The sequence below is a fragment of the Coturnix japonica genome, chromosome 6, assembly GCF_054131305.1.
Source record: "Coturnix japonica strain WE chromosome 6, WE-NBRP24, whole genome shotgun sequence".
NCBI lineage: Eukaryota > Metazoa > Chordata > Aves > Galliformes > Phasianidae > Coturnix > Coturnix japonica.
Window position 1 is genome coordinate 23938274 of NC_140668.1, and position 25316 is coordinate 23963589.

Sequence of the window (25316 nt, forward strand, 5' to 3'; positions counted from 1 at the left end):
GAATGACCAGGGTAGGAGGAGCTGATGCTCCCCTGGTGTTGATGCACGCTATCCTTTGCCCCCTGAACAGCCACCTCTGCTCCCAAAGCTGATGCAGTACAAGCACCAGCTCGCCCGTGCAGGCACTTGGCTGCAGTTTGCTTGCTGCTCTTCATACCTCCCTCTTCTCTGCTCTACCGCAATGTGAGCCTGGTGGTTTTGCACCAGAACTACCTCTATATCTGCACTGAGCTGCCTCTTCTCACCATCCCACTTGGGCCTATGCCCTTTGGGGCTGGATAGGTAAAGGTGGACTGTGTGTAGCATATTGGCCTCAATGTGCACAGCAGCCAGGAGAGGTAGCAGCCCTTCTGCCGCTGTAATAGCTGGGAACCTCCCAGAACCTCTTGGAAACCTCTTGGTAATTCTATGATTCTATGAAACCCTCCAGAAGGGACCTTGTCCTAAAGCTCAGCCCTGCTATCAGCCATGAGCTGCAGCTGGAAGCACGATGGAAGGCCAGCAGTGATGCTCCCATTCGTGTATGAGCAGCACAACAAGCATCCAGCAGGGAGCAATGCCACTGGACCACGGCTACTACAGCTGCAGCACGACCCAGCCGAGCAGGGGGATGAAGAAACGGCTCGGTTCAATGGAGTGATGGGGAGGTGTGAGCAGCACCCGGGGTACTGCTTCAAATGGGGACTCCCAATAAACTCGGCTGCCTTCCACCACCGCTGTCCGGTCCCGGTTCCGAGCCCTACAGCACACGAGGCGGCTCCATGCCCGTTTCAGGCCGCCCCGCCCCGGATGCGGCCTCCCGGCTGCGCTTCCCCTTCCCGGCCGCGGGCGGCCATGGCTGCGGCCTGCAGTGCCGGCGGGGCGGAGCGGGCGGCCGAGGGCGGGTGAGGCCAAAGCGGCGACGGGAGCCGGGCTACATTGCCCTGCCCTGCCCTGCCCTGCCCTGCCGGCCTTTGGCCCTCAAAACGCGGCCCTCCGTGTCCCCCCGCTTAGGTTGCTGTACGGCGGTAGGAATCTCTCATCTCCCGGCCTCTGCGTCCTGCAGCCCTGGATCGTCGGCCTGCTGCTCAACCACGAGCAGCCGGAGGGGAAGAAGTGGCTGACGGGGCAGGTGCTGCGGGTGGGTACCAGGGGTACAGCCCTGCTGTGAGGCCGGGGGGTGATGGAGGATGGCGGCAGGGCTGCGACACCACAGCTGTACCGTGGGCTGCATCCAAGGCACACCATAAAGCGGCCTAAAGGGGCTGGATGAAGGAAAAGGATGGGCTTTGTAGTAGGGGCTGTTGTGGTAGGATGAGGAGAAATTGGTTCAAGCTGAAGGAGGGGAGATTTACCCTAAATAACGAGGCTTTGGTGTGGGCTGCTCAGAAGGGGTGATGGATGCCCGTTCCCTGTGGGCACACAGAGTCAGGCTGCTAATGATCATTAGTTTCAAACCTTGTGCTGTGTGCAGGGTCACCAACCAGCAGACCAGGCTGCCCAGAGCCACGTTATGAGGGAGAGATGCCTCCTTATAGGAACAGGGTGTCAGAAGGTGCTTTCTGGGCCACTTTTTGGCCCACTCCCTGCTGGGAGATCTCTTCAGTCTGCAGTGATGGATCCAGATGGGCTCCTCAGTAGTGCTGTGCTGCCTTTGACCACTGGCCATTCCTTGAGTGATGTTCGTTCTGCCTTTTTCCTTCCCTGCTCTGTAGGTTTTGAGTGGCTCAAGTCCTCCTGGCCAAGGCGAAGTGCAGCAAGATGCTGTCCTGCAAGTCTCAGACGGCTCCCACTACATCCGAGTGGTTGTTACAGCAGAAGCTCTGCAGGCGGAAGAAAAGTGGGTTCCATCAGCTGTGGCTGGGACTGCAGCTCTGCAAAGCTGCTAGTGGGGCTCCCGCCTGGCCTTGTTGCTGGTTGTGTTAAGCTAAATCAATAATAGGATGGGAAGGAGGTGCTGCTGCTAGGCTGGAATGAAGGTGCTTGGTGCTGCAGTCGTGGCAGGCTGGGATGTGCAGGGGTTGATTGCAGATGCCTTAACTGTGGTTCCTTGGGCTCTTATCAGTGCTAGCAGCCTGTCTTGGTTCTCCCCCATTTGGATATGAGCCCCCTGTTTTCCAGCTGGAGCAATTGCTGGTATCAGAGGGAGGATAGAAAGCAGCTCTCAGCAGCTCGGTCCCCGATGCTCACGCTGAGAAGTGATCCATTGTGCCCCTGTGCTGTGTAGCTGTAACGGGAGCCCCACGGTGGGTGTGGGCGGTCTGACTTCATTCTTCATCTCTCCCAGATGGTCCTGCTCTGTTCTTTTCCTAGTGCCCACATGCAGCTCATGCTTTCCAGCCTTATCTGTAGACTGATCACCTTGCAGAAGTACACGCTGTGTTTCCGGGAGGAGGCCAAGCTGGTAAGTGCTCCAATGAATGGAATTAATCCTGATCTTGCCTTGCTCCCTGCGTGCTTTTAGCTGCTCCCAAAGCTGCATGATGGAGCTGAGGGTGGATGGAGGCTGGCCTTTCTTCTCCACGGCCCTTCAGTGCTCAGGTCCTGGCAGGTTGTGTGGCAGTGAAGAAGACTTGACAGAACAGGGAATGGCCTGAGCCTTCCCTGGAGATGTGGTGCGTCTCCCCTAGGGTCTGCAGCAGCCTCAGCCACACTACTGCTTCCTCTTGCTGTTCTGGAGCTGCAGGCTCTGTGACTGTAGGAGGCCTGTGTGGACCTCAGCCCATGGCAGAGAGCTCCCTGCCCTCCCCTTGCTCAGATCCAGGCATTTCCCCTTGGCCTCAGGCTGACCCAGCCTGGCTCGTGGCCCATGAAGAAGCTGCTGCAAAAGCCAATGCAGAAGGTGCAAAACCTGCTGCAGGGGAGGTCAGGCTGCCCCTTGTTGAAGTTGTTAGCAGGGCTGGGGTGGGTGCTCACCAGTCGTGAAGTGGGTGGGAGCAGATCTGTGGCTGCTTGCCCATATCACACAGACTCTGTTTGCCCCAACAGGAGGACTGTGAGTTTTATCTCACCGCCCAGCGCTTCGTTGTGCTGCCCATGGAGAGACAGAGGATGGATTCATCAAATGTGTATGTGCCTGGGTGTGGGCTGGGGGTGCTGGTCTGTGGGGCTTGAGCATTGCCCTGGAGCTGAGAAGACAGTGTTTGCCACGTAGCTCTGAAGCCAGGAGCCCTCGGCACAGCAGCATGCATTGCCAGTAATGAGTTAAGCGATGTGCTGCTGTGACCTGGTTGTGTTAGAGATCATTGTACTCGCTGAAAGAGAGATTTGTGTCACAAACTCAGAAGGAATGAGAGAGATGTGCATGGGAGGGAATGCCCCCATCAGTAACTGGCTTCTCTGTTGTTCTAGGAACCAGGAGCCCTCTGTGCTACAGAAGATAAAGGAGCTCTGGCTGTAAGTATTGGGCTGGTGATTGCCAGACACTGCAGTTTGAGGGTGCAGGCACTCAATGTGAGCTGGCAGGGGCTGGTTTGTGTTTGATGGCAGTTCCTTGTGGGACTTTCTGCCCTGGGATGTGACAGAGCTGAGCAGAGAGTGCAAAGCTGGTCACTTTCATGGACGTGATCCTGCTGATGCAGGAGCCCACCCAGCTCTGACACTGGCTTTCTCCTTGGTCATTGCAGGAGGAATCTCTCTGTGGGGACCACTCCTAGCTCAGGTAAGGGTCGTGAAGATCAGTGTGGCTGGGGAGAGAATGGAAAGATAGTTTCTGGTTGCAGAGGAAATGCAGCTTTGCATCTTTCCATTGGTTTCTGTCGTGCAACCGAAAATAAAAACATTTGCCTGAACTGAGGTATCTTCTCCACTAACATACGTGTGTTCTTGCTCCAGAGCCGTCCCTCTCTCAGCTGTTAGAAGTGATAGCACAGGACCAGCTCGAGGTCTTGAAGGAAAACGCTGAGAAGTGCTTGGATTTGCAGGTGCCCAAAGAGACACCCTCAGCAGAGGCAGACCAGCTTCCTGTGACCCGGTGGGAGGCAGAGCTCCAAAAAGGGGTCAGTCCAAGCATTGAGTGGGGCCTGGTGCAGAGCCATCCCTGTGTGACCATCTGGGGCAGGGCTGTATCAGCTCATTGGTGGGGGCCCTACGTGGAGAAGGAAAGGGAAAAGCTCCTGCAGCTTGAGAGGGACCACGTGGCACAAAACCATGTAATGTTTCTCATTTCAGCCACGTGAGGACACCTTCATAGTCCCAGCCACCATCCTGGTGATCCCTGCTGAGGAAGGAGTGGTTGACTGCAATGCTTCCCAGGCAGGTCAGTGCTGCAGCATCATTTGGAGGTCACAAGCCTGGATGGCTGCTCTTGCTGTCTCAATCCCCACGCTGCTGAGATGCCACAAGTCCTGTCAGCTGCCTGGGATCTCTCTAGGAAGTGGCAAAGGCTTCCTTTGAAGGCTGAGCAGTGTGCCGAGCTGTGACCTGCGGTACCACTTTTGTTTCAGTTACATGTGGAGCATCTCCTGAGAAGAGTGGCTACGAAATGACAGTGCCAGGCGATCAGAGCGTCATACCCCAGGACAAGTGTAAGTAGTGGGACATACACATCCCATTCAACCTCATAGGATCTTCATCTGAATTCTGCTCAACCTTTTTTCTCTTTGCATTAAGTGAAGGATGTACCAGCAGAGCCAGGTCTCTGCGAGTGAATACTGCTGGCACTGAATGAGCAGGGGGCAATTTGACACCTTCATCTTGCCCTGGGCAGTGCAGGCTGTGCTCTAGACACCAGGAGACAGCATACAGCTGCGAGTCCCTCATGGGGACCATGTTATCAGGTCACAGTCTGTGAATAGCTTCAGTGAAGTTTCTCACCTCTCAGCATGTTGGGTGCAGGAGATGGCAGCTGCTGTTTACGTGCCCCAGCGTGGCTGACTGTGTCTGCTTCAGCAGCAAGAGGCCAGGCTCTCTGCTAGCCCTGCAAGAGAAGGGAAAAGGGTGCACAGGAAGGACTTCCTTCTTGCCTGCCTGCTCTCTGGGTGCTCTCTGGCTCCCCACTGCCTGAATGAGGCCTTAGAAGGAATCTGTCTGATCCATCGCTCCAGATTTGTCTGCTAGAAGGGTTTCAGAGCTCCCCCTTGAGTGCTGTCTGTGCAGTTCATCACTCTTTTTAGCTGCTGCAGGGCTGGGAATAGACAGCAGCATTCTTGGTCCTGCAGTTCAACCCAATCATTTCCCACTCATGGTTGTTGCAGCTGCAGAGTCAACAGCATTGTCAGAGGACTCCGAGGCATCGCTGGACAACCCTTGGAACAGGCTGCCCCCCATGTCCTTGACCCTGTCCTCTCCAGAAGGTCAGTCTAGAACACACGTTTTGCTGGGAGCACACAGCCCCACTCCTCTCTGTGTGGATGTGCAGCTCCTCCTTGATGCTGGTTTACTTGCCCTGGTCAACAAGTAGCCCTGATGGTCCCCAGGGTGCCATCTCCTCGTGCCTGCTCTGATGCTCACCTGCCCTATCTCACATACCAGCACAGCTCCTGCTCCCACATGTTACTACCAGCAGAGTTCCCCTTGCTCAATGTGACTCTGCTTTTTTTCCTCTTACCAGAGAAGTCCCATCTGTGTAGCTCTCCACGCGCTCAAGAGGCCCAGCAGGAGGTGGCTGCCGACAGCAACACCCCTGACTTGGAACCTTGTAGCCACGACTCTCCCCAGGCCTTGCTGCAGGATGACTCAGTGCAGACTTCATCTCCTTCGCTGCTCACCTCATATTGCAATATCAGCCCTGTGAAGGCTGACATGACCCAGGCAACATCAACTGCAGAGGGAGCCTGCTCTACCCCTTGCACTGCTCGAGTCCCACTGGGGCCGGAGGACTCTCAGGCCAGCGTGTCATCAGTCTCTCCAGTTTTTCCTGCCTGTGCTGAAAGGGCACCCCACCAAGAGCAGGCAGACTCCAGCGGCACAGCTTACCCTGTGTATATGCAGAAGCATCACATGGGTGATGCCAGAGACAGGGGAGGAGAATCCCCAGGGAAGACCAGAAGGGCTGTGGGTGCCAAGAGGAAGCTGGTGGTGAGAGATGGTCAGGCTCTGCCTCATCCGTGTCGGTCCCCCCATGGATTGCGGCACAGAAAACCTCCCCAATCCCCCTCTGAGGGCACAGTGAGAGAAGTGGGCAGGAAGGCTGAATTAAAGAGCCTGCAGAGAGCAAAGAAGAGCAGAAGGGAGATGAGGCCACAGCGTGAAGAAAAATCCATTGAGGAGGAGCTGGACGAAGAGGAGTTGGAAGTGGATGAAGAGGAGCTGGAGCTGGATGAAGAGGAGGAACTGGATGAAGAAGAGAAGGAGGAAGAAGAGCAGGCATCCTCAGTGAGAATTCCTGGCTACCACCCGGAGCGGCACAGAGATCTGCAGCCGGTAAGAATGAAGCAGTTGGTTGGGATCCTGCAGGACTCATTGAGGGTTTCTGTGTCCCCACACCTTTTATGTGCCTCCTACAGACCCTTCTGCAGGTCTGCAAGGCACCTGGCTCTGCTGGGGATGGGTGATGCAGTGCATGCAGTGCCAGGCTTTCCTGGCTCCTAGAGAGGCAGAGCAGAGCTGCTGTATGCAGGGTAGAGGGAGGACTTGTGACTCTGGGTGAAGGTGCAGCTGAGCTCAGCAGGGAGCTGGGTGGGAAGCGACCCTTGCCGCTTTTCCAGGTCTCCAGGTGAAATGAGATGGGGAGGGCAGGAAACGAGGGAGGTAAGAGCTGCTGCAGATGTATCGAGGTCTTGGGATACATCATGGGATTGTGGTCTTGTTTTGTGGCTGGCCGGCTGTGTTCCAGCACCTCACTCACTGTCCCTTTCACTTCCACAGTATGTGAATGAGAATCCACCACAGTACAAATACGAGCCCCCCAGCCCTGAGCTCTGCAAGCAAATACAGTCCATCAGGTCAGTGCAGCGATGGACTCAATGTGCTCTGCCTGCTCCTGGCCCTCAGTCCTCTAGGACCAGCTGCAGCGGGTCCCTCTCTGTCCCTGCCAGGACCTGAGCTCTGCTTTGTCCCTCCTGGAGCAGCAGCCCCACCATAGGCCTACCTGGGCACCTTTGTGTCCTCCCAGTGTTGTTCTTGTCTCATCGCAGCTCTCATTTGGTTTTGCAGGCTCTCCAAGGCGATGATGATGTGGGCGAGCTGGATTGTCACAGAAAGGGATACGGAGTCTTGAGATGAGGCCACATGGAGCTCGAGCTCAGCCTGTTCAGCAACCTTCCTTTAAAGCTGCACATCCCTCAGCGGTGGCTGGCCTGGCATCAGGGACCATGACAGTGCTGGGGCCATGCCCTGGTGGAAGCCAGCACCCTCGGTTTTAAGAGGGAGTTGCCACCTGTTTGAAGATGCTGCAGTGCATGAGCTGGGCTCGTTTTCACCTCAGTGCTGTGCTGCACCATCCATTGCAGCCTGGAGCAAACAGCCTGCAAGGAGAGGGGACCTGATCCCACTGTAGCATGGGCAGCAGCAATGACACAGGCACCAGGCCCTGGAACCTGATCCCCCTTCCTGGAGCCAGTGCAGTGTTTGGACATTAGTTGACTTGGTTTTGTTGAGTTCCAATGCTTTTTCTTACAAAATATCCAGCAAGGTTTGTGTTGTTAAAATTAAAAGTCATATATTTTTTAAATACACAGCTCTTGTATTAAAAAAAAAGAAAAGGCAAGGGGCAGGGTATAAGGGGGGAACAAACAGAAAACCAACCAAGCATCTTGTTTGTGTCGTAAACATCGGAGCAGGGAATGCATTTGGTCCGGATGGAGGGGAGATGATGCTCGCGGTTGCCACAGGAGAAAGCCACGTGGGGTTTGGGGTGCTGCTGGTGGCGGCGGTTGGAAAGGTGATGGTTGGAGGTCATGCTGTGAGATCTGTGGGGCCTCGGGGTGCTGGAGGGGCAGGAGGTGTCCTCACCGTGCCAGCGCTCCCTGCCACCAACTGCGGCACAGCAGCCTGTGCCCATGGTCCAGGGATGGGGATGGTGCTTGGTGCTCCTCCGGCCTTCACGGGGGGCTCTGGGGCTGCAGCTCTGTGCCCCGCTGGAGTCCAGCCCGACAGCCCCACTGCTTCTACACTGACGCCTTTGGGCTGCTTCCTTCTGGAGGAGGTGGTGAGGCTGCCTGGACGTGGGGAGCAGGGCACGGAGCAGCCCTACATCCCCATTGCTAATCGCTCCATCACCGTGCGCTCGCTTGCAGGGTTTGATTGGGAACAGTGCGGCGGCATGCAGGGGCTCACTGTCCCAGGGCCGGCTCCCCGAGGCTTCTTTGGTCTACGGCTGAGTCTTGTGCATACACAACAGTCTGTGCTGCGGCTGGCGGCCGCTCCCCGTGCAACACACAGGCTGCTGTCCGTGTCTCATCCAGCGCAGCCTGCAGCCGCTCCTGCACCGCGGTGCCTGCAAAACCACAAGGGCCGGGCTGAGCGCAGCCTTGTCTCAGCACAGGGGGCTCATTGCCTGCCTTGTTCCTCACCTCCTGCCTCTGCTGCCAGCCTGGGCTCACCGCTCGCCTCTGGTCTCCGTTTCAGCACAGGCGACCGCCGCAGACGGAGGGGGATCGTGGCAGCTGGGGGGGACACAAGCAGGTGGCACGTTAAGGCATGGGGACAACAGGAGTTGTTGGGCACCAAGGCCGTGTTTCCCACTCACTTCCCAACTCCGCCAGGCACTCCGGCTCCCTGAGCTGCTCCTCGTGGACCGAGATGGCCCGGCGGGCTCCGAGCACAGCCAGCCGCGGCGTCAGCCTGTTGTCTGCAATGGGAGACGGCATCAGAAGGCAAAGAAGAGGATGATGTGAGCACCATGGAGGCTACCAAAGGTTGTTGGTGCTGTGGGTACCTTCAGCAGCAGAGCAGGGCGATGTGGGCAGCGCGGTGCCGGCGGTTGGCTCCCCACTGTGGTTCCTGCCTGGCCGCGGCAGGCTGCTGCTCCAGGCCCCGCGGCACGACGGCTGCATGCTCTGCTCGGGGCCAGCTGAGCATCGTCGGAGCTGCTCACGGCCCAGCCCTGCCAGCTCCGCGTTCAGCTGCCGCCCCAGCGCCTTCCAGGCTGGGCTGGGCTCCAATGGACCCCGCAGGGATGCATCTGTGGGGCAGAGCGTGGGTGCGCAGCCCTGTGACCCCAACGATGGGTCCATCACAGGGTGATTGATGGCTCTTTGGGTTGGGCATCCTCACACCTTGCCCTTTCCCACCGCTGACCCACGTACCTGTGGACACGGAGTGCGTGCGAGCCTTCAGGGATGGGGGGGAATCTGCAGAGCTGTCCACGATGTCCCCTGCAAATACAGGGCATGGGGGTCATCACCCCACGGCCAACCCAGGGCACACAGGTGAGGGCTCTCAGGGTGGTCCCCAGGGATGGAAGAAGGCCCCTCACCATCTGAACCAGCCTTCTTGATCTCGCTGTCTTTGCTCTGCAATGAAAGACGGTGATAGACAGAGGGTGTGGGAGGGATGCACAGACCGACACAGTGCATGGGAGCCCAAGGGATGGCCCCCATTGAAGAGGGTCAATTGACAGGACAGCACTGCTCTGTGCCATCTCTGCCCATGGAGCCATCACCTCCACCACCCGTGTGGGTGCAGGCTTTGCCCATGAGAAGCTCCATCCTCACCTGCTGCTTCTTGCTCTCGCTGACCAGGCCCTTGGTGACCCCCATGCGGTGCAGCATGATGTGGACACGCTGCTCAAAGGAGTTGGGCAGCTCCCCGTCGCTCTTCTCCAGGTGCCTCTTCTGCAGGGCAGCAAGATGGTGGCAGGACAAGAGGGTCACAGCTCTATTGGGGGTGCCAGGGGCACCAGGCACTTCTCAAGGGTCCTCACACCCCAACCCTATCCCACCACCACCCTTAGTGGGAGCAGCACCAGGTGCAACAAAGGGGCCATCCAATGTCCCACCACCACTCATGATGGGAACAGCCCAGTGACAGTCATCCAAGAGGGCATTTTGGGACCGGCTGGAGCGATGCTTACCTTGTCCTGCCTGACCCCCAGCGCCTCCTCATCCTCCCCAGGCAGTAGGATGAGGGACTGGGATTTTCCCTCCCTCGAGTACTTGGGCCTGATCCTGCGGGCAGCCTCGGGGGTCTGGCTGTGCTCAGGCTCGACGCTCAGCGCCCCCTCCTCAGATTTGCTCAGAGCTTTGCCCGGCTCACCCGCTTTACTGGGAGCCCGTAAAATGTCACTGAGCATCGACCGCCTGCTCCTGGGGGCCGCCGAACCGCCCTCGGGCTCCTTGTCACACCGTGAGCTCCGGCTGGATTTGGGCTTCTTGAAAGCAAAGAAATTCCCAATTTTCTTCTTGAGGGTGCGGGAGCTGGAGGACGCCAGAGGGGCTGAGCCTGGGCTGCTCTCCAGCACTGTGGGGCTGCTGAAAGAAGCATAGGGAAGGTCAGCACAGGGCTGTGTTTGCCCTAATACCACCCTCCTTCTCACCAGGTACCATTATCACCTCCAGATGCCACCACTGCAGCCCTTTCCCAACCCCTCTGCCTATGGAAACACCACTAGGGGGGTCATGAGCTCAGCCCCGCTGGGTGCCTGGCACCTCTTCAGCACTCAGCCTGCACAGCAGGTGAAGACAGCCCAGAGCACAACCTACAGGGGCACCATGTGCAGGGCTGGATGAGTGCTGGGACTGCAGCCACCCCTATGGCTTACGGCAGCTCCTCAGTGATGAGCCTCTTGGTGAAGAAGTCCTCCAGGCCCTCATCCACGCGGGTGATGCTCCTGTCCTCACTGTTCTCATGGGCCACGGGCTGCACCTGCAGGTAAGCACCGCCCTTAGCCACAGGTGGTGTCTTTGAGCCCTGACATCAGCCAAAAAGCCCAATGCACCAAGAATCATTAAGGTTAGAAAAGACCACTAAGATCATCAAGTCCAACCCCAACCCATCCCTGCCATATCCCTTAGTGCCACATCTACCCCCTGTGGAGCCACCAGCTCCCAAGGAGGCTCACTGGGTGCTGGTATCCACCATCAGAAAGCCCCATCATGCTGTGACCAGGCTGCATCCCAGCTCCAAGCCCTCCCAAAGCCTGGCTGGGTCTCTGACTCCAGACCCATGGAGAGGAAGCCTTTGGCAAGGGTGCACATCTCAAGAAAAGGACAACCCTGCCCCCAGCAGCCAATGGAGCTGGTGCTTGGGGAGACCCTGGAGATGGGGTCACTAGCTCTGTGCCAGGGCAACAGATTGGTCCATGGAGGAAGGTCTGGCCCCAACACATGGCACAGCACTGGTGGCATTTCTTGACCTGAAGAAGGCACTTCTCTATCCCCAACAGCTTTTCATTGCGTCTGGATTCATGCCTCCCCAGCTCTGACACCAGTGGTTGTGGCCGGGTGGTTTCTGGTGGGTGGCCAGATACTGCTGCATCTTAGTGCTAAGGGTGCAAGCTGGTGCCATTGGGGTCCAATCTTGCTCCCCATGAGGTTTGGGTGCTCCAATAGTCCCTTCCCTGTCCCCCTTGGGTGACAAAACACCCACCAGAGGCTGACAGAGCTGCTGGGGCAGCACCCGGATGGCTGACAGCATCAACCCAGAGCACCCAAAAGTTGCATTCTGCTTCAAGCTCAGCTGGAGGAGAAGGGGACTTGCTGCAGGCAGCACCTCCCCAGCACATCCCAACCTTATGGGGTCGGCAGAGCCCAGCACCAGCACCAGCCCCGCAGAGGGCTGCAATTTGCTGCTCATTTCTGAGCCACAAGAGAACACTCAGAGGAGAAGGATGGAGGGAGACGCAGCCCTTGGCTTTTTCCCTGCCTCTCCCTCAGCTCCTGCAGTTCTGCATCACTGATTCATAAACAAGGGGAGAGCACCCGAGCCCCCAACCCACCCTCCAAGCTCCAGCATGTAACACACAGAATAATAAAGCAGATGCATCCCACCTCCCTCCATCAGCACGAAAATAATCAGCGCTATAAGGAAAAACCCGGCACTCATCCGCCCTCCCCCCCCACCCAGCGCTCAGGAATAAGGCTCGGCGGTGCTTACGGGGGGCTTGCTGGGCGGCTGCTTGTGCCGGCGATTGGGCCTGGGCCTGGCTTTGGTGCAATGCTCCAGCCTCTCCCCGGCGGTCGGCAGGTCCATGAGGGCTTGGACGGGCGGCGAGCCGGGCTGGGCGCCGGCGGAGGGCTCAGCATCCTTTGTGGGTGCGGGACGAGCCTTCCCGGCGGCCGGCAGCTCCAGCTCCGAGAGACCTGGCGAAGGGCGAGAAGCCCACCGGGTGGGGAGGGGGGAACGCGCGGCCGCGGCGCTGCTGGCGGCGGGGAGAGATTGCGCGTCAGCTGTGCAGCGCAGCCGGGGATGGATCCTGCTGCCACGCCGACGGCGCTGCGCGGTCCCCAAGGGATGCAGGGGGAGGGATGCTCGGGGACCCTTGCAGCGATGCCCACAGAGCAGGTGGAAGCGGCGGCTGCCAGATCCCGACGTTTCCCCCTAATTGCCGGGTTAGGGTTTGGGGGAGAGGGCTGGGTTGCAGCCAGCAGGTTTGCTTTGGCACTGCCTCCCTTCCATGTGCTGTCCCAGCGCTCTCTGGTTATGCTCAACACGGGTTGTTAGGGATGCTGTGGGGTCCACATGTGCACAAGGCACCGGGGCTCCAGCAGGCACCAAACCCCCCACTGCTGCTCAAAGGCCACTTGCCCTCTCCATCACCCCCCAGCCAAGGTCCTGCTTTGCTCCAGCTGCCCCCAGCCAGCCCATGTATGGCAGATTATGTGGGGCTCAACCAGCTGCCAAAACACCCAGCACTGCTCAGCACCCTGCAGCACCCACCCGTGGGTGATATCCCCCCCCAGCTCCATGCAGAGCCCTCTGGATGCAGTTACTGTGACCCAAATGAAACCCAAATGACCTCCTGAGATACCCTCAAACCTCCAACCCCTGTCAGCATCCCTGGAAGGGAGCTCAGGGCATCCTCCCACACTGCAGAGCCATGGCACCCCACACTGATGGTGTGAGCCCTCTGCATTGTGCCCTTACTTCTCACAGTCAGCGTGGGCCGAATGCTCCTGAAGTGCCTGTTTTTCCTCCGTAGAGCCATCTTGTACTGCAAGGAGAGAAGGGAGGAGGGAGCCTGGAGTGGTTTGCATGTATCAGCAGTGTGGGGACAGCCAAGGAGGCCATGGGGGACATCTGGTTTGGGGAGATGGCTGTGTTCCATCACCATGATGTTCATCATAGAATCCAGTCATTAAATATCTGAGGCATCTAACATCTGACATCTAACCTACATCCCCCCTCTGCTTGTTTAAAGCCATTTCCCCTTGTTCTACCACTATCAGGTCCTATAGAAGATTGGATCCCTTCCTGCTTGTAAGCTCCCTTCAAGTACAGGAAGGCCGCAGTGTGAGGTCTCCCCAGAGCCTTCTCCAAGCTAAACAAGCCCAACTCCTCATCCCTTCTTCATAGGAGAAGAGCTCCATCCCTCTGAGCATCACAGATCATCCATCATTCATGGGTCATCCACTGCCACCATCACCACGGATCATCCAGCACCCTGCTGGGATGACTCTGCCACCTCTGCCCCATAATCACCCTTCCACCCCCAGGGCCATGCCCTTCGTGTTGGCCCAGCTCATCCCCGGAACCCAAATAACCTGTCCTCATGGCCAAGGCAGCAGACCCCACGTCACCTACATGCTATGGGTGCCAGGAGCAGCATGGGACACGGCCGGGACATGCCCCAGGTGCCACAGGCTGCCCGAGCCTGTAGAGGCAGTGACTCTAAGCCTGGCATCATCCCATAAAGCGGATAAAAGCCTGTGGGCACCGTCATGCAGCAGTGGGGTCACTGGGAGGGGGACGGAGCCCTACCTCCTCTGCGTCGAAGCCTCTCTCGGTGAGCTCCGAGGGGTTCCTGCCCTGTGCCAGCGCGGCGGCATCGTCCTCAGCAGGCTCCAGGAGATCCAGCCCATGCGTGGGGAGGCTCTCTGCCTAAAACCATTAGGAAGCGCTTAAATTATCCCTCTGGCTGAAGCACGCCGTGCTGTGCTGCTCTGCTCCCTGCCCGTGGCTGGGATTTGCGGGGGATTTAGGGCTGATTAGCTGGTTGCAGAGCTCGGGTGCTCCTGGCCCAGGTGCCGGGTCCATCCTGGCACCCAGCACGCTGCTCCATGGGGTGTGAAGGAGCCTTATAAACTTAACCCTGCTGCAGCCAAGCTGGGAGAAGATGACCTTTGGTGGCCTGGTGGGGATCATTTTGCTTTATGGACAGCAAATCCATGCTCATTGTGCTGGGCAGTGCCTGCTCAGAGCCCCCTGTGCCACATCTCCCCATGGGGGCACATGGACACTCACCAGCTTGCACTGGACAGCAGTCAGATCTCCCAGTACAGCATCCACAATGCAGTCAGCCACGGCGGCGGTGATGGACAGCTTGATCTCACTGGGAGCAGGAAGAGCTGTGTCAGGGATGCCACAGGGCCCCACCATGCAGCAAGGCAGAATGGGTGCAGCCCTCCCACCACGATGCTCCAGCAGGAAGGTCACCCTGTGGCCAAGCCCCAAACCCAAACTGAACCCAAGAAGGGAGCACCATGTTGGAGTTTATCCAATCCCCATCCCCAGTGTGAAACCAAAGGCACAATAACACCCACTTCAGCTTGCTGAAGACGTCGGTGACCATCTGGTCCAGGACGGTGCTGAGGTTGAGGTTCTCTTGGAGGTGGATGCGCTCTGACATGGCGCTGACCAGCTGGTCCCTCGCCCCACTCTTCTGCACCATGGGAGGGCACAGGTTGTGCGCCGCGTCCAGCACTGCCTGCATGATGGCCTGGGGAGGAAAGGGGAGTTTGGGGCATCTCAACAGGAGCTGGGTCCTGTTTATCCCAGGAGATGCCGTGGATGCAGTGGAGGTGGTAAATGGGGGATGTCTTTAGACCTTTGCACTGGGTGGATGAGCATCCCAGCCCAGCAGCTCCCTATGGGTTCCCACCTGGATTTCCCGGCCGCAGGTCTGCGATGCTTCCTCCACCAGGCACTCCAGCTTGTGCTGCAGCTTGCAGCTCTGGTGCGGGACATTCCCTGCTTCATACAACATGGGTAAGATCTGTGGTGAGGAGAGAGAACCCATGAGTCATCCCATGGCACCTTTGTTCTGCTTGGCCTTGGGAAGCATACACCCATTGAGAAGGACTCCCAGTGACCTGTGGGGGTTTCCATTGGTGCTTTATCTCCCTACAGCCCCAAAAGCAAGGTCAGGAGATGTGTTGGATGGAACTCTTGGCAGCTCAATCTAGTGGCTCGCAACCCCTCCCATGGCAGTGGGTTGAAGCTGGATGATCTTCAAGGTCCCTTCCAACCTAAGCCATTCTATCATTCTATGCAGGGTTTGGAGACTTGTTACAGAGGGAACTTCCAAATCTTAGAACCATTCCTGGACATTTTGCAAGCACTCGCTCACACGCAGCTGTTGTGCTGACGACAGCAATACGCACTGGCTGCCAGTTAATTACGCCATTAATGAATCAATAAACCATTTTGATATGAATGTAAACCCCACAGGCCGAGCTTTTCCTTGCAGTGAGCCCTCTGTCCCCACACAGACTCACACTGACGGCCAGGTTGGCATTCCTGATGGCTTCCTCAGCACGGAGGATGTCCGCCTCCATCTCCCTGTCCGGGCAGGAGCTCAGGATGTCAACGTGCTTCTGCACGCTCAAGCAGATCTCATTCACCATCTGGAGCACAGAGGAGCTGCATCAACAGCTGGTCCCCACTGCCTCCCAGGGGAGGATGTGGTGGGGATGTGGAAACATTGAGAGTTACGGGTGATGGAGGATGATGGAGGTGATGCTCACCTGCTCGGAGGAGGAGGTCAGGATGCCCTGCTGCAGCCGGAAGGTCTGTGTGGGCAGCACGCGCCGTGTCTGGTTCCTCGCCAAGTAGGATTGGAGCTGTGGCATGAAGGTGGTCATGAGCAGCCAAATCCAAGCCCTGGTCCCCACCCCAGCCTCTGTCCCACCTTGTGCACCGCCTCCTCTGTCCTCTCAGGGTTGCTCCGATACGCCTGTGCCACGTCGCTCATTGGTAAGGGCATGGACTTGAGGGTGTAGTTCCTGCCAGACAGCGGTGGGGTGAGAAGAGGGCTCTGCCCCAAGGGCACGGACCCCAGCAGGGCAGCCCACTGGGACACATCTGCAGCTCTTAGGAAAGCTGGGTCCCAGCCAGCTCAAGCCCTGGACACCATCATCCTTGGACTCTGCACCACAACTGCATGTGATGCTCTTGGGGACAAGAGGCCCTGGGGATAGAGATATCCTGGTGCATGATGGCAGCAGGCTGGGATGACCATGCTGCTCCATCCTTACCTCTCCAAAGCCTGAGCCACCTCCAGGAGTCCAAGAGCAGTGGTGTTGTTCCTGTCCCACACCACAGTCCTGAGAAGAGGACAGGAATGAGCCATGTCTGCCTACCAAGCAGGACACCAGACTTGCACATCACCTCTCCCTTGCAGCTGCTGTCCCTCTGCACGCAGAATTTAGGCCAAAAGTGGCATTTTAGGAACTGAATGACAGAGTAGAGTGGGGCAGTAGCTGCGTGAGTCCAGCTGTAGCCTGCTGGGCTGTGCAGAAGCAAAACTGGCACATGATGGTGCAGGGTCACCATATAGGGACTGCTGTTCAGCTGCCCTTCGTGTGTCACCATATTTGTCACCAGCACTGCTGGTACAAAACAAAGATCTGGCCACAGCTCTTGACCACCAGCCAGGAATTGCGCAGGGCCAGGTCTGTGGTCACAAAGAACATCCTCTGGTGGCTTTGGCATCCCAACCACAGCCATCACGTAGCCATCACCATGCAAAGCAGACCACAGGAGGAGCTATGCACAGCCCTGCTGCTACCTGAGCTTCGTATTGATCTGCAGAGCCTTGGCCAACATCTTGGCACCGGTGTCCCCCATGGCGTTGCCGCTGATGTCCAGCATGGTCAGGCTGGTGTTGCTGCCCAGGGCGCTCAGCAGGACGTTGGTGCCCAGCTTGAGGCGTGACTCAGCCACAGACAGGGACTGGAGGGGCTGAATGGGGGAACAGGAAGGGAGATGTGGCTGTCAGGGTCACAGCACACCTGGGTGATCATCCCTGCCATATGGTGGGGACGTGCATTACACCAGCATCCAAAAAGCACACGCCAACACCCAAGGGCAACGAGAGCTCAGGAAGCACTGAGGATTGAGCTCAAATGCCTGGCAGGGAGGAGGAAAGAAAAGAGGTGGCTGTGGGAAGCTGGATGACAGCCAGGTCACACCATGCACTTCCTCTGCGCCTTCAGACAGGCACAGGCTCTCCTGCTTCCCTCTCCCACCTTCCAAACAGAAGCTCTTGCTTCTCCATCTGAGCTTTGGATGGAGGAAGAGAAGAGCAGCGTGCTCAGATGTTGGCGGAGGAGAGGGATCGTTGCTCCCACCCCATGCCGGATGGAGCCCAGGCACCACGCTGGGAGCACCCGGGATGGATGTTGCTTGGAGGTGGCTGGGACACGCTGTACTCACACAGTCGTCCTCCTGGGTCAGCTGGACGATGCGATGCAGGACATCCACCAGCCCATCCCTGTGGGGGAGGCAGGAGGTAACCCATGCTGAGTGCTGGGTCAGTCAGCAGAGCCCACACTGGGTGAAGATGTGATCCTACAGGGACTGGGCTCACTGCTGTGTTTCCAAGAGGTGGGTAGGGGATGATTGACATTCCCAACCATCCCAGGGCTCAGATGGGGACTTGAGATGGGCACATGGTGACAGAGGGGATCTCAGCCTGGGGACTCACTTGGATTTGATGTTAAAGTTTTTTCCCAAAGAGACGTGCTGGATGGACTTGCTTCTGCCAATGGACAGCACCAGTGTCACCATATCAGAGTCAAAGCCTGTGGGCACAGAGAGCCAGAGGGATACACGGCTTCATAGAGCCCATAAAGACATTAAGGCAAAGGTTAGCTGGAGTGTTTGGGAGGGCAACGAGCCTTTGGAATATCAGTGCAGCTACGGGGGAGAGGTGCCTGCTGGGACCCCTACCCGTCTTCTATGAGCTGAGGAACAGCTCAAGGCAGGACAACCTCCCCTGGTTGAGGAAAGGGCAACCCACCATTGTCAGACAGATCCAGGTCACTGATGGCACCAGCGTCGGGGATGAGGTCCTGGATGACCTGAGCTCCTGCCGACCTCAGCTTGGAACAAACAGCAAGACGTCAGTACAAGGGGAGCCCTGCGAATGAGAGGCTGCCGTCGGGACGGTCACTTGGCCCCACTGTGAGCAGGGCACAGACCTATGACACCCATGGGTGCTCGCCCTCACCTCGCAGCTACTAAGATCCAGGTGCAGGTCGCTGATGTGGCTGTTGTACGCCAGCCCTTGCAGCAGAGCCCTGGAAAAGTTACCAGATCCACCCATTGATATGAGCAACATGAGCTCTGCCCCTCACAGCCCACCCAGCATCCCTGGAAAACTCCAAGTGAAACCATCAGGACCAATATCTACCCCAAGCCCTGCCCCCCCAGCAGATCCAATTCCAATCCCACCCCATACCTGACAGCATCTGGAGGCAGCTTGGTCCCTGCCATGGAGATGTGCCTGAGTGCACGGGCCTGACTGAAGAACTCCTTGACGCTGGGAGAGATGGTTTTCACCCTTCTGGAAAGGAAGGGCACAGAATGGCATCATTTGCCATAGCTGGCTGCCCGCTCTGCCCTCAGCCTGGGGCTCACCGGTGTGAGTAGATGTTTTTGGAGACATCCAGATGGACCAGACTGGCACAGCACCCATGGACCAGTGCCCCAAAGAGCTGTGGAGTGGCACCAAGGAGAACTCAGCCAGAGCACAGCCCCAAAATGGACCAGAAAGGGAGGAGTGGGGATGAACCCGCATGGACACAACCAGCTCCAAGCTTCCCCATGAAGCCACAGCATGGGATTTGGACTCACGGTGTCCAGGGAGCAGTCAGTGGCAGCCAGGCTGAGGTGTGTGAGTGAGCTGCACCGGCCCAGGAGGCTCTGTAGGCTCTGCAGGAGAGAGGGTCAGCATCTCACCCAGGACCACGCTTCCCACCCCAACAACCCCAGCTCTGATGGTGCCCCAGTTGCATCCTTGCTCCTGCTGGCATCTCCCATCCCACCATTCCATGCTCACACTGGTGTCCTCCATGGCCAGGCTGCCAGGGTTCCCTGAGAGGTCCAAGTGCCGGAGAGAGGAGCTGATGGCTTCGTTGGCTGCGAGTGCCTGGCACAGTGAGCTCATCCCTGCTTGGGTGGAGGGAGGTTGTGTTTGGGCAGCAGGACATGGCATCCCTCAGCATCACATCCTCACAAGGGTCCTCACACCCCCTCCAGGAGCTCTGCTTGGCCGTACCTTTAGCAGTGAGCATCGTCCTGGCCAAGTTGAGGCTCTGCAGGCCCCTGGGTCGCTCCTCAAAGAGCCGGCTGAGAGCAGTAATCCCTGGGGAGAGCAGAACAAGCCCTCAATATCTGCCAGCACAAGCAAGCACCCACAGCATGCAGGAGCTGGGCAGCGTGGGCACCAACATGGGCAAAGGGACCAAAGGATGCACAGAGAGCTGGTGCTGCCCCATCCCTGCACACAGCCAAGGTCAGGCTGGAGGAGCTCTGAGCACTGATGGAGCTGTGGGTGTCCCTGTTCAGTGCAGGGAGTGGGACCAGATAACCCTTAAGGGTCACTTCCAGCTCAAATCATTCTATGATTCTATGACAGGCTGGGATGTGGGATCAAACCACAGCTCTCCTGGGCTTGGATCCATCCCATGGAGTACCTCTGTCTTCCAGCTGGTTGCCAGCGAGGTTGATGGTGTGCAGGATGGACTCGGGATGTCTGCTGAGTGCCTGGGCCATCCTCTGAGCAAAGTCACTGTGGGGAGGAGGACACCCACCCCATAGAATTACATGGATGTACCACATTGCTAGCTCCAATCAGTAACAGAGCCTTCTGAGGGCAGGCTGCAGGGGATGGGGCATCCAATTGCTGTATGTGGCTGTAGGTCACTATGAGACCTCTGCTCTGTGCCAAACAGGCCTGAAGCCATCAGCTCTCCTTGAACACTGTGCCCTAAACCCCCTCCCCAGCTCACAACCCTCCTCTGGATGCTAACAGCTTTATGTCCTTGCCCTGAAGTGCCCAGGTTACACTGCAGAGGTGAGGACTCTCCTTACCCCCTCAGCCCGCTGTTCTCCAGCACCAGCTCCTCCAGCATCACTGACTTGCTCAGCATGTAGAGCAGCTGCTCGGTGATCTCCTGGTTCTGCAGGGGCACGAAGCTGCTCAGCTCCCAGCCCTGAGGGCAGATCAGCTCCCCGTGCAGACACTCACCAGCCTGAAGTCCTTGCAGGAGAGCTTCGTGAACCACAGGTTGAAGGACAAGGCGGCCACGCTCAGCGCCACGTCCCTGTGGGGTGACAGAGTGTTGCAGCCCCCCACGTCCATCCCCAAAAGCACGTGGCTCCAACCCACGTGAGAGCAGAAACAGGGGCAGGTGGCAGAGCTCATGCACAGCTTCACATCTGGGAGCAGAGCTGGCTGCTTTGCATGGGGGAACGCCTGACTGGTGAGAGCTCTCAGCTCTGCACAGGGCTCATGTCAGGGCTCAGAAGTGAAGGCTGCCCAGCTTCATGCCCCATGGGACAGGGCTGCTGGCTGAATGGGCTCAGAGGAAGCAAGCAGAGGTTGCAGATGTATCCTCCTTGAAGCGCAGAGCTTTGAGCTGTGACCTGACACCAGTGAGCCCTGCCGTGGGCAGTGAGGTTGGGGACCAGGCAGCGCTGCACAGGGACTCACCGGCTCTCCAGGTGGCTGAAGTCCAGCAGGTTGAACTCCCGGCAGTCTTGGCCATGGTAGATGTTGTCCACGTCCTGCTCAGGGGACAGACGGACAGACAGGGCTCAGCGCCACCTCCTGCACCTTCAGTGCCCCAGAGATACAGATACCCACTGAGCCTCAAGGCACGTGTCCCAAATGGATGGGAACCTTCACTGCTTGGTGGTTCCCCGGTCCTGGAAATCAGTCAGAAGCCAGAGGGAAATAGGGACCATTGTGCTGGAAATGGGGACTTGGAGCCGTCATTGTGCTCCAGGATGAGAGAACAGCCCGACCATGGGTCAGACCTCAACCATCTCCAAGGATGGGGCATCCACCTTGTGGGTATATGGGCATCCTATTGACCTGCATGGGTCCCTGCAGAGCTGTCCCATGGATTGCCCTCCACGGGGATGCTGGGATGTAACCAAGCCCTGCAAGGGGCCCAGGAGCATCCCATCCCATCCCATCCCATCCCATCCCACTCCCCTGCCCTCCCAGTGGCACATTGGGATGCTCTGTGCTGTGGAGCAGCTCACCCACTGGATCTCCTCTCGGAAGGCAAAGCCATTGTAATCACATAAGGCGGCGTAGGTCTCCGAAAAGCCACCTGCAAAGAGAAGGCAGCACTGCAAGCAATGGACCCTGAGAAGGGCAGAAGGCAGGAGAAGGAAGGCAGGGCTCTCCTGCCCCTCTTCAATGGGGACAGAGCATCCTGCCTGGTCCACAGCTGTGTTGATGGGGAGGGTGGCACCCTGGCTGTCCATCCTTGTGTGCCCTACCCCATGGGACATGCTATGTGCTTACCACAGGGCCCTTGGTTGCTCTGCAGCATCTCCTCCAGCGAGTCCGTGACCATCCGGATCCTCTCATACAGGTTGGGGGGCGAGTTCTTGAGCAGCGTCCTGGGCAAGAGCCAGAGGGGGGCATGATGGGGGGCTGGCAGGACATCCCCACCAGCCGATTATTTTAGGTCTTCCTGAGCAAGCAGGAGACACAGCCCCCCAGGTGCCTACATGACAACAGCAGAGGAGCCTTACCCAGGGGAGGAGTCAGGAAAGACCTTCTTAAGTGACATGGTGACATGGACAACAACTTGCTCCAAGTCATCGAAGGACATGAGCCGGAAGGAGTACGAGGACGTATCTGTTTCTATGACAACCTGCAGTGTATCCAAAGGATGGGAGATGCCTGGGAACGCTGGCAGTGTCACGGAGCCCACAAGCACAGCAGCACCAGGCACTCAACCTGCTCATCATCCACACCAGGTAGGGCTGAAAGCACTGGGTAGATGGGATGAGCTGCATTAAAGATTATGCGATGCACCAGAATAAGGCATCAGTCCCCCACATGCAGTGTAAAAGCAGCCCAAAACGGAGGGGAGAGTGCTTAACCTGCAGGATGCTGCTGCTTTAGTGCCCACCTGGAAGGACACCCCCTGCCCTCTCACTGCACCAAGCGGCCCCCAATGAAGGTTTCCTCCCTGAATTTCTCTAATTGGGTTTTCGAGGCCTTTTTTTAGCTTGCAGCTCCTCCTGGATCCCATAGCAACGCTCTCCATGATTTAATTACAGGCTGGCTGAGCCGCAGGAGGAAGACACAAAGATCTGCTGGGACCGCCTGCGGGCTGCTCCAAAGCCAAGCACAGGTGATGGGGTTTCAGCTCCCTGCCCCCCCTCCCCATGAGCTCAGACCTGCTGCTAAGGCCCAGGCAGGAGCCCCACTTAAAGCTGGAATGCTTCATTCTGACAATGCTTTAATGAGCAAAATGAAGATTGGATGCCATTAGGGACCACAGCCCCGCACTGGGCTGAGATGTCCCATTGAGGGCATCCCACTCTTCTTCCTGCTCCATCCCTGCTGCATTGCTGCCCTGCTCTAAGAGGATTAGTGGGGTTTAACACACTCTCTGGCTAAATTTGGACTCGCCTGGGTTAAGCCAGCTGCAGTTTATCACCTTGTCCCCACCGAGCAGGAGCAGCTGCTATGGCCAGAGCTGCAGCCATGCTTGTCCCCAGCCCTATGTGTGCCATGGGGGTCCCACTCACCACGCTGGGCTCTCGCACCGTGATGTCCCTCACCTCCAGGAAGCTGAAGCTGCTGTGCACCTGTGGGAGGGGAGCATTGGAGCAGCACAACCTGGATGGATGGGACCCATCCTCTGCCCCACGCCAGCCCCCCATTACCCCCATCCCACCCCATTTTGCAGCCCGGGGGCTCTCCTAACCGAGCCCAGAACTCACCCTGACCGGCAGCACAGCCAGCAGCACATAGGCTCGCCAAGGTGTCAGCACCTAGAAAGGGGGAGATCGGTGTGATGGGAGTGGGGTGGACACTGAATGCTATTAATGCAATCTGCAGTAGGGCCAGGGCAGAGTGGGGTGCCATGCTGGGGTCCCCCCAGGTGGATTTTGCTGTTCCAGGCTTAATGCAGAGGGACATTGCACACCTACCAAAATGAAGTCGTCGTACTTGGATTTCACCGGCAGCTGCACGCTCTTGAGCAGGAGGATCTGCTTTGCCCCCAGGGAGGCGGTGATGCCCTCTGTAAGGATCAGTATTGGGGTCACTCATATGGCTGAGCCCTGCATGCCCATAGGAATCCTTTCCCCCTCCCATGTCAGGAGGCAGCCCTGAGGGCGCACACACCATTGGCATCCAGCTCCTCCAACCCACAGCACCAACCCCACTGCATCCTTCCAGAGGGGCCATAACCCCAAGAAACCACCCCGATCAGCACCATACTGTCCTACACTGATCCTGCCCAGCCCTCCCTATGGGACACCCAGGATTGAGATCTGCCCATGCATTCCTTTGGAAACCCCCTTGATCACGACGTGCATGAGCCGCCACACGTGCTGACCCCGTTGTGTTTGCAATCTTCACCTCCATTGCTCAGAGGAGGATGGCAGCACTGCAAGCTCCTCCACCTGCCCCATGCAAAGCAGCCGGAGCTGCGGTGGTGATGCTGAGCCCTGCTGCTGGCAGAGCTCCTGCACCCAGAGCTCCTCTGTCAAAGCTCTCGCTTGGATTTCCGCATCCCTGCGCTGCATGGTTTCACTCAGCCCCATCTCTGCACACCCAGCCTGTCGGGGTGGGTTTCTATTTGTGTGCAGTTTCAGTTGGTACCCAAGGAGGTTGAGAGCAGAGCATACAGGCCCCCATTGCACCATCCCTTCTGCAGCCTGCATAGCCCACCACCAGCAAACCCCAATGGTCAGCAGGAGCTGCACAGAAACATCCTTGAGGCTCCAGCCTGGCTTTTAGGGGATACTTTTGGCCTCAGCAGCATCCTCAACAAGTGGGCTTGGTGAGCAAACCTGCTCAGAGCTCCCTAAGGTGCTAAGGCCACGAGGAGCTCAGAGCAGCTCAGCCAGCCCCAGAGTAGCCACGGCCTCGAGGAGACCCTGCACCACCAGGCACCCACACAGCACAGCTCTGCTTACCTTGCAGCTCGGCGGGGATCCCCCCGGGGGACACGGCCATGGTGGGCTCACAGCGGGGTCAGGGCAGCATCCTCCAGCACAGCATCCTCCAGCACAGCCCTGCTGTGTGCCGGGAGGAAGCACTGAGGTTACCAACCGGCAGCACCTCCTCCCCCTCGCTGCACTCGGTGCCTCTTCCTGCCCCGTCAGGCAAGATTTACCCAGCCAGCAAGAGATGAGAGATGAGAGTGACGGAGCCTGCAGCCCACGCAGCACCCGCGAGACCCTGAGAGCATCTTCGAGCTTTCCAAGGAGGCCATGAGCAGCATCTTCCAGCTCAGAGGCTCGTTGGTGTCCTCTTGTCCTACAGAGACTGGGTTTGGGAACATATTTCTGCTTTAGTGGATGGCGAGAGTAAGAAGAGCTGCTCCCAACATGGAGAAGTCACCCAGCTCCTTCTGCTGGTGTTGGGCACCTGGAGGGACTGTTGATGTAGATCAGTGCCCCAAAAAGCAGGACTGTGTCTTCAGAGCAATGCAACAGGCGCTGTGCTTTCCATACCCAGCCCAGGGTGCTCCTGTTTGGATCTACAGCTATTCCAGGACAGGCTTATTGGCTCTCAGGAACTAAACTGAGTGTGATCTGACTGCAGATCCCCACATCTCCCTTCTCATCCTTCCTGAAGGCAGGCAGGGTCTTCCAGGTGTCACAAAGCTCCTCAGGTCACCAGGTTTCAAAGCTGATGGACCATGGACTCACAATGGTTTCCTCAGCAGCCTCAGATGTGCCCTTCAGGCTGCCATTAGGTTTGGGCAGCAAGATGGTAAGAGCATCACTGAATACCTTGATCTCTGTTCCATGCTTTCCATGTCCTGCTCTGTTAAGCAGCAGTCTGGCCTCCTTAGCTGCAGCTCTTCCTGTTCCAGGTCTTATGAGGATGGGTAGAAGAAATCATTTGATTTTCCCCCACAGAAGCAAGAGAAAGCCATGGCTGACACTACTTACAACACCTCAGTCTGACACCCTCAGCTGTAACATGGGGGGGAAATCAGCCCCTTTGAACCTGGGAGCTCCCAGCAGTTGAGATCAGGTGCCCAAAGCATGAGACCCAACTCAAGCTGAATGTAAAACTAAGA

General features: G+C 57.8%; 2 protein-coding genes and 1 long non-coding RNA gene across 7 annotated transcripts; 2 read left to right on the forward strand and 1 right to left on the reverse strand.

The window, feature by feature from the left end:
- The first annotated feature begins 818 nt into the window (after nt 1-818).
- On the forward strand, nt 819-7591 carry ACD (ACD shelterin complex subunit and telomerase recruitment factor). Of its 2 annotated transcripts, none has more exons than XM_015873664.3 (14): nt 819-884; nt 994-1120; nt 1695-1819; nt 2267-2383; nt 2968-3047; nt 3331-3375; nt 3606-3640; nt 3814-3977; nt 4150-4237; nt 4425-4505; nt 5175-5273; nt 5531-6342; nt 6787-6863; nt 7075-7591. In XM_015873664.3, the coding sequence occupies exons 4-14, from the start codon at nt 2267-2269 to the stop codon at nt 7136-7138; spliced, it is 1662 nt and encodes a 553-aa protein (XP_015729150.2). In that variant the 5' UTR covers nt 819-884; nt 994-1120; nt 1695-1819; the 3' UTR covers nt 7139-7591. The 2 variants fall into 2 exon arrangements, with proteins under 2 accessions (XP_015729150.2, XP_015729148.2); XM_015873662.3 differs by having other exon boundaries at nt 2293-2383.
- Nucleotides 7554-24374, reverse strand: CARMIL2 (capping protein regulator and myosin 1 linker 2). Of its 3 annotated transcripts, none has more exons than XM_085550905.1 (40): nt 24202-24374; nt 23209-23300; nt 22999-23049; nt 22804-22863; nt 21796-21917; nt 21563-21660; nt 21295-21365; nt 20738-20811; nt 20273-20348; nt 20116-20204; nt 19719-19813; nt 19301-19387; nt 19082-19191; nt 18877-18954; nt 18661-18737; nt 18482-18586; nt 18251-18320; nt 18041-18122; nt 17726-17822; nt 17455-17512; nt 16808-16980; nt 16275-16343; nt 15929-16022; nt 15765-15860; nt 15516-15644; nt 14900-15013; nt 14562-14737; nt 14263-14350; nt 13780-13899; nt 12946-13012; nt 11956-12161; nt 10622-10725; nt 9935-10328; nt 9576-9695; nt 9338-9374; nt 9168-9236; nt 8798-9043; nt 8609-8710; nt 8433-8525; nt 7554-8356 (listed from the first exon to the last, which is right to left on the reverse strand). In XM_085550905.1, the coding sequence occupies exons 1-40, from the start codon at nt 24239-24241 to the stop codon at nt 8193-8195; spliced, it is 4293 nt and encodes a 1430-aa protein (XP_085407031.1). In that variant the 5' UTR covers nt 24242-24374; the 3' UTR covers nt 7554-8192. The 3 variants fall into 3 exon arrangements, with proteins under 3 accessions (XP_085407031.1, XP_015729272.2, XP_085407032.1); XM_015873786.3 differs by having other exon boundaries at nt 9935-10331; nt 24202-24373; XM_085550906.1 differs by lacking the exons at nt 17455-17512; nt 17726-17822; nt 18041-18122; ... (15 more) ...; nt 23209-23300; nt 24202-24374 and having other exon boundaries at nt 9935-10331; nt 16275-16431; nt 16808-16947.
- LOC116653985 (uncharacterized) lies at nt 21906-23302 on the forward strand. 2 transcript variants are annotated; one of them, XR_004308721.2, is made up of 3 exons: nt 21919-22023; nt 22330-22403; nt 23179-23302. It is a non-coding gene; the product is annotated as an uncharacterized LOC116653985 (long non-coding RNA). The 2 variants fall into 2 exon arrangements; XR_004308720.2 differs by lacking the exon at nt 23179-23302 and having other exon boundaries at nt 21906-22023; nt 22330-22597.
- Nucleotides 24375-25316: the final 942 nt, after the last annotated feature.